This window comes from Buceros rhinoceros, unplaced genomic scaffold (assembly GCF_000710305.1).
Source record: "Buceros rhinoceros silvestris isolate BGI_N320 unplaced genomic scaffold, ASM71030v1 scaffold4034, whole genome shotgun sequence".
Taxonomy (NCBI): Eukaryota; Metazoa; Chordata; class Aves; order Bucerotiformes; family Bucerotidae; genus Buceros; species Buceros rhinoceros.
In genome coordinates, this window is record NW_010407543.1 from 119059 (window position 1) to 127143 (window position 8085).

An 8085-nucleotide genomic window follows, 5' to 3' on the forward strand; every position below is an offset into this window, starting at 1 on the left:
TTCTCAGGCATCGTCACATCTCCTGTTTCCTGGTCACCAGCATTAACAGAAGTTCCTGCTGGCCTCAATAAAGCGATCGGATGCTCCAGTGTCACTCGCGTGCTCAGCAGCAGGTTTGGCTGGAGAAAGGAGCCCATGTGCAAAGACTCCAGCAGCGCTGGGTTGAACCGCCCCCCTATCGACGCAGCTAAGCCTTCCCGACTCCACATCAATCGAAGTCCAGGGGGTTTTATGGCCCTTTATTAAAGCACACAAGTAGCCACCTGGGAAATCATCATTTACACCGCAGTAATAGTAAAATCATACCAACACAACCATTTCAGAAGAGAATTAGAGAGCCTGCGCAACGGCCGCCCAGCTGCCACAAGCCTTTAACTCCATAGGCACAGTACAATAAAGCGTCTGCTTTTGGGTTTTTGTTGCTCTTCTTTATAACAAACTCCACTGAGCATCGAATGCCTAAACAGAGTCACCGCGAGGGCCACGCTACCCGAAAGCTCAGTAAACACACATTTATAGAGTACTTGATTACTTAAGATCATTGCAGCATAGTCATTATAACAAACTCCTTATTAAAAAAACACCGAACACTGAGATGTTTTTTTTTTCCAGAGGACATAAATCTATTTAAAAACCCAACCAAGAACTACAAAGGGAGGGCGGCTGTTTCTTTGCCAGCCACTAATGAACGCTCCCCTGCTCCCTAAGGGCGCTGCAGGAAAAGCCCAGCTGGCGGTTCCCAGCTTCACGCCCAGTGGTACCCAACACCCTGCAGGCTGGGAAGACTCAAGGTCCCTCACCGACCAGGGCTCTTACTGGAGTCACCAGCACAACAGCCTGCCAAACTCATTTTCCAAGGGCACGGATGCAGCCTGCCAGCAGCGTGGTTCTCAGGAGTTCTTCTTCACATGCCTGGGAGTGTGTGAGATATCCTGGGGAGTGCTTGGGGATAAACATCCACTGCAAAGTGCTTGAAGTGCCCAGATTTCCTCCTCCCCCTCCATTATTCAGGGGAAGCGCTAATTGCAAAGTTTGCTCTGGTATCCCTCCAAATTCCCAAATCAGCATAAAAATCCTCCCAGCTTGAGCAGTTCACAAGCGATCTGGGTCCTATACGTGGGACAGTTAAATTGTATTGATATTTTAAGCCCAACCATAAGGGAAACACTCTACATAGAAATATAACATTGGATTCTTTTATACAGGATATATAAAGAACATGACAGCATTAAAATATTGGCAAATCAATACATTAAAAATACAGAATCTCATAGACCACAGCACAAGAAATATATTCACAGGGAATCTGTACAATCCGGACAATGCTGCCGGATCTCACGTTGGAGTTGACCTTCCATCCCCAAACGGAGGTTGCTGCTTTGCTTCCCTGTCAGCACCACTGGCCACGACAGGGCTGCAGGGGGAATATCAGTCTGCTCCCCCCCACTGAGGGCACTCCATGGTTAAACTCATGGGGGATGCTGTCATTATCAAATGAAATGACGGGGCATTTCATTTTCCACAAAGCTCTGGCCTGCTGGGAGAGGAAAATCAGTCTAGGAGCAGCAGGAGGGGTGGTGCCTGGGCAGCATTTCCCAAGTGCTCTTGGCATCATGGATCTCATTTCATTAATAAATACCCCAAACTCCCACCTTTTTGAGGTTGATGCAGCACTTATCCCGCCAGAGCAGGTGGGACTGGTTTAGGCTGTCCCTCCTACCAGAGATGTCCGTGTCTTCTGAAGCAGCTCCAGGATGTATCTCCCCAATACATAAATACATGTGTATATATACATAGGCCACTTCATTCCTCCCTCCTCTCACTGAGGAAGACCCCCAAGGCATGCTTGGCAAGATGAAACCCTACGATCTAGCTGTACCTCTAGCACTAGAGAGACGTGTATATACAGACGCATTCTGTCCACTATACAATGGAAATACAGAGTTAAAAAAGCAATAGCAGCATGTAAACGAGGATTTGTGTTCATTCCGCCCGGCTTTTCTTCTTTCTCTTCTGAGCTACATTCATCAGTTTTGACGTCCCTTCTCACCGCCCCGCTCCCCTCTGGAGGCGGAGGGTTTCACAGCAGACCCCGTCTGCAGGAGCTGATGTTCTCCCCAGGCTCCCAGCCGCCTGGCAGTTTGAATTTCCCATCCCAGCAGCTCCCTCCTCCCTCTCCCTGCTTCCTTTCCCTTCGTGATGACTCATCCTGGAAATGATCTTGGGTTTTGTCTGGTGGCTGCTGCCCGCTTTGGCTTCAGCTAATTTCAGAGCGATGCCGCAGGAACAGAACCCGCAGACGAGCGCCCGGTGAGCCGCAGGAGCTATTAGAGTCTTCAGCAACTCAGGGAGTTAAAAACGGGTGGAATAGTTCATATTTTGTCTGTCTCCCAGCAGCAGAAGTGTAAGTCGCAGGAGCAATGCCTGTTTTAAACCCTTAATTCCTGAATTCTCACAATAATGTTGCAAACCACCAGGGTTTCACAGGAATCAAAGGGCTGATTTCAAACACTCTCCTTAGTGCGAGGCGCACCGGAATTTAAAATGCATCAAGTGGGCTCACTTTTTCCGTGTGCTCTTGCAGAATCCGCTTTTCCTAACCCCTAAAATTATTTCCTCAGTTTCAAGGTCCTGCTAAAGAGCCGTTATCTGAGTTAGCTCTGACGTGGGGGTGGTCGGACTCTGCTGGGTGACAGCCACCATGGGAATTTCCATGCCTAGTCAGGCCGGATTGTTAGTCCCCTCCGAGTTCTTGCAGGCATAGGCCACATCCTTGGCAATGCTGCACATCCTGTTGGACATCTGGAGCTCGGTCCTGAAGGCGGTGGGGAAGCAGAACTTCTTGAAGCACGCCTTGAAGTTCTCATCTAAGAAGGCGTAGAGCACAGGGTTCAGGCTGCTGTTGGCATACCCCAGCGCGGTGCAGAAGCAGGAGATGGCCAGCTCAAGCTCGCTCTCTGCCTTGGCACCCAAGCACTGGACCAGCACAAAAATCTGGATGGGAGTCCAGCAAATGATGAAGACTGCCACCACCACCAGGACCATTCGCGTGATGCGCCTCAGGTTTCGGTCCTTCTCCTTGGAGCCCGAGAGGACGCGGACATTCTTGAGTCGTCTGATCATGAGACTGTAGCAAACGGTGATGATCAACACAGGGATCATGAAGGAGAAGAGAAAGACGCAGATGCCAAACACTGGATCCCAGTAATCCACAGGAGAAGGAAGTTTAATTAGACAATCGATTTCTGCAAGTGAAAAAATAAAAAGGAAAGGAAGATCAGCAAACCACATCAAGAAGAAAAGCATCTGCACTTTCGCTTTAGTTTAGACACTGGAAAAGCAGGAGCAGTGAGGGCAGAAAGAACCTTTAAGTTGGCTTTACAGCACAGAGCTCACCACACTGATGAAACTGGTACCTCTCTCCAATAGCTCCCCAAGCCCGTGGGTTCTCCTGGCCACTACCACCACCTCCCACCAGCTGGATGCATTTGTACTGACCGTTGTTTTCGTTCTCTGCAGATCCCATCACCATTGCTGGGATGCCAAAGACAGAAGCCAGCGCCCAGATGCAGACATTCACCACTTTGGCCTTGTGGGGGGTGCGGATGTCCAGCGCTTTGATAGGGTGGCAAATGGCAATGTAACGGTCCACGCTCATCATCGTTAGGGTGAAGGTGCTCGTGAACATGTTGTAGTAGTCTATAGAGATGGCAATCTTGCAGAGGACATTGCCAAAGGGCCAGAAGCCCAGGAATGTGTCCGTACCCTGGAAGGGTAAGGTCATCAGACACAAGGTATCAGCCAGAGCGAGGTTAAAGATGTAAATGTTGGTTGCTGTCTTCATCTTGGTGAATCTGAAATGCAGGAAAGAGCAACAGTTAGAGCTCCACCTGACCATGGTGGGTAGGACACTGAAGTCGACTGAAGAGGGAATTCTGCCACTTGGGGAAAGAGATGCTGTATCTTCCTTCTGCAACACAAGATTGAACACCACCCTTTCCTTTCTGCCTCCCATGTGCCTATCAATGCACAGCTCAACCCAGTTCCTACAATACAAACGGTGCCGGTTTCACGGGCAGGAGAAACTTACTCCCTCAGGGTGCAAGTGAGGACCAGTAAGGCCTGAGGCTGTCAGCTCAGACCATGCTGGTTGAACAAATTACTTCAGTAAGGCCGGTGCTGGATTTCATCACATACGGCTTCGTTGTTATAAATACTGGTGAGAGCTGTACCCAGTAAGCTGATCTGAAAAGCATCGTGAGCGGTGAGGTCCAGCGGTGAGTTGATTAGCCATTTTGTATGGGCCCATAGCCAAAGACCACAGCTAACGTGAGCTTTCAAACGAGCACGGCCAGCCCCGGCTGGCAGCAGCTAAAGAACAGCGGGGAACGACATTTGTATCAGAAATCCAAATATCACAATGGATCTTTCTAAAGCAAGGGGTGGTCTGCAGATAAAGTCATGAGTCATCTCTACGTCAAAGGGGTTTTGTCATTCCTATATTACTTCTATCACATGACCTGACTGCCCAAAAAAAAGATTCACCTTGCTCCGGTGGTAACCATCATCTTTTGACACATGGGAAACGATGCAAAGAAAGATGAGATCATCTACCCAAGGACACATGCAGAGTCTGCAGAAATGGAAACTCAACAGTGACTCTGCCCGAACGTTTCAGCTGCAGAATGTTCCTCTCATGAGTAAAATAAGAGCTCAAATAGGTGTAATTTTCACACTGCAGCTCATCTATCATCCTTTATACTGAGGGCCTTGGCAGACATGTTGCCAAAAATGGCAGACAATAACTTGCGTTATTAATAGAGGGCAAGTTCATTCGAGGGCAACGCTTCAACCCATAAACTACTGCACTGCTTTCAGGATGATGTGTTGGACCATTACCGAGCCCGATTTGACCGAAAAAGCTCTTTTTGTCAAATTGATCCAGATCAGCACACCCACAACTGCTCTTCTCAGCACTGGACACCCCTTCCCCCACCTTGCAACGGTCTGAGCTTCAGCTCTTGAGACTAATTGAACGCTTGGAGGATCATTATCTCTGCCATGCTCTGAACTCTGCTGAGACACATGGTGATGGAGCCAGGTTTGCAACCAGGGGATCCACAACCGAGACTATCAAGTCTATTTTTTTACCTGCTTTGGAGCCTGAAGTTGTGCTTGTATTAGCAGCCAGATGTTTGAAAGTGGCTTCAGAAAGGAGGAACAAACAATCCCACATTTGATGTCAAAAGCTTTTGGAGCAAGTGATCGTTGGTGGAAGCACTCGAGGTCCCCAGAGAAGCCTGAGTCAGGTTCTTCCTGGCCCAGAAATTACAGCAGCTGAGCAAGACTGCGGGTTCTTCGAAAGCCAGCCCAGATCAGACAAACTTATATAACCAAAAGCAGCAAAGGAAAAACGCCAGCGTCTTTCCCGTTGCAAAGGGATGAACAAGCAAAACGCTTTGCAAATCCAAGACAACCAGGCAGCTGCCAGGGCTTTCAAGCTTTGGGAGTAGCTAAGCAGAATAACCCAGAAGCAGGGAGACTCCAGAGCTGGGAACCCCAGAGCAGCAGCACCTCAGGGTGGGTGAGTTCTGCTTTGCTGTTTGAACTCTTTCAGCTGGCATAAACGAGGCAAAGCACACCGGGGCACGAGGTGGGTGTCTGAAGGGATTCAGAGACTTTCCCCTCTAGGTCAGCAGCAGGGGAATTAAATGATGAAATGAAGCCGCTGTTCTTTATCAGCCACACAAAACCAGGTACTGTCAGTTTGGGAGATTAATCAGTCACCTAAGAGTGTGTTAGCAAAGGTCTCCTGGGAGCTCCAGGCTTCCTCTGTACCACAGACCTGGCTGGGCTTGCTCAAGCTTCCCAAAGGTCAACTTTGTTCCCTGGACCTGGAAGCACTTCCTCAACACATCCCCAAACCCAACCGCTTTCACTGATGGGATAACTTGAGGGAATACAACTGTGTGTTTGAACAATGATGAGCCACTTCACCATGAAGCAGAAAACAATTGCAGGTTGGTTGGGATTTTTATTGACCAGTGAGAAACAAGCAGGAGCCCACCCACCTCTACCACCCATCCAGCATCCACGGGGGACAATGTTGCCTCTATACACAGCCCTGTCCCCAGCACAGCAAGAAGTCTGGGGCATCTCAGCTAACGCTGAGCTTGGGGAGCGCAGACTGCAAACCTCCAGCTCCCTTTGGCTCCCCTCCACCCCTGGGGACCTCACTGGCCTCTGTCCTCCAAGACACAGCAAGAATTCAGAGTCTGAGTGCAATTACTCAGCTCGGTCCTGCAAAATCCACTCTCCTTCACTGCACAGATCCCTCTCTGCTGCCTCTTTCCTCACCCCCTCCTCTAGGTGACAGCAGAGTCACCTTCTCTCGCTCCCTCGGATGCCAGGACTTGCTGGGGCAGCCAGCCCACCACTCACCTCCTCCAACCCACCTTCAAGGAGATTTTAAGGCTGATTTTGCACTCTTGAAGGGTGGGGAAATTAATTTACACCTAATTAATTACTTCTAGCTCCACTGTCTCCGAACGCTGAGGGCCAACAGCCATTATCCCAAGCAAGCAATGTTCCCAAACATTTCCAGAATGTTCAGTACAAACAAAAAAAAAATCAATTAATCACTTCTCAGCGGATTAACCTCGTTTTCTTTTCCTCCAGGAACGGAGAGTGTTCTCTTTCTTAATCTGCACCAAAAAAAAAAAAGATTAATTAAACTTTTAGGCTTTAGGAGCACCTAAGGTGCCCCCACAGCACAGCGCCGATGTGGATAAGCCTATAGTCTCCACGGAGGACATTACCTCCCCACTGAGCCACTTTCTTGAGAAAGAAAAGAGGCAATTTTCTAATGGGGCACCTCCCACAGGGCAGTTCTCAGCTCTCCATCCCGCTCCACCTTTGTTTCAAAAGCAATGGCTTTGCTCTGCCCTCCTGTTCTCCCGGCTGCTGAAGCTGATGAGGAAAAACATCCGGATACCAACTCAGCACTCAGCTTCCCCCTCCTTTTTCCTAAGTGGACTTCAAACAGCATTACCTGAAACAAAGCTGCGCTGTGGCAAGGTGAACCCGCAGCTTGGGAGAGGAGGAGATAGGTAGGACACAACTCTTCCACATACCAGGCTTTGAGGTCCTGTTTTTCACAAGGACAGAATCTGTCCCAGGCTGAGCCTCACGGTGAGCTGCAAACCTGATGTTTGAGCATCCTCCCTCCTTTCCACCCAGCCATGGTCAGGCTGAAGGGCAGCAAGCAGCTCTGGCTGCCCCAGGGCTACGGACCAGCTCGCTGCAGCAAACCTACAACCTGGAGTGGGGCTGCTGACACCAGGGGCAGAGGGACCAGAGCAAAGCCTTCAGCCCTGGGGAACCATGAGCATTATTTCCAGGAGCCCTCTGCCCCTTGGAGCCTCTTGATTTTTATATTCATAGCTCCAGCTAATTGGGATGCAGACAGTGCTGCTCACTTTGAGCAGCTCCCTCCAACCCCACCCCATGCCCTGGCGGCAGTGACAGCCTTTGCTGCCCTCCCCGGACACGCACAGGGAAGCGAAACAGGCAGAAAAGGCTCAGGGAGGATTTTTGCTGAGCTGCTCCCACCCTCTGACAGAGGAAATCAGCACCAGTTCACTGCCATCTCAGCTCTTAGCCCACAGGTTGTATGAAGCTGATGTTTGATCTGGCACGTACCATCGTGATTTGTGTCCTCCCAGCCATCCGCCCACACCGTGCTCTCCGTGTCCCCACCAGTCTGATCAGCTTTGCAGAGCCCCCTCATCCTGAAATTACCCAATTTGAGCCAGTTTATTCTTAATGATTCAACAGGCCACAAAGAAACCCCAGAGAATTTAAGAAGGACAAATTTAAATCACTTTGGACTATGAAGCCAGACACTACAGCAACGGCAGCACATAAAAGCCTATTAATTACCTGGCAGGACGGTGACTAACTAGCGGGGTTAAGGATCCTGCGGACAGGGACATCGCATGGCCCTGGTCGATGCCACGCTGAGGGCAGAGGCTGGATGGCTGCTGCTGCACAAGCCTCTGCAACTTGCCCAGGGGCTTTTACGGG

At 49.9% G+C, this 8085-nt stretch overlaps 1 protein-coding gene across 1 annotated transcript in view; it reads right to left on the reverse strand.

Moving 5' to 3' along the window:
• Positions 1 to 2721: 2721 nt before the first annotated feature.
• OPRL1 (opiate receptor-like 1) overlaps positions 2722 to 8085 on the reverse strand; it is a 10284-nt gene continuing 4920 nt past the window's right edge. Inside the window, exons 2-3 of the mRNA XM_010134499.1 lie at positions 3499 to 3854; positions 2722 to 3245 (exon numbers count right to left, since the gene is read on the reverse strand). Coding sequence (XP_010132801.1) covers positions 2722 to 3245; positions 3499 to 3854 — 880 coding nt within the window. The remainder of the gene's footprint in view (positions 3246 to 3498; positions 3855 to 8085) is intronic.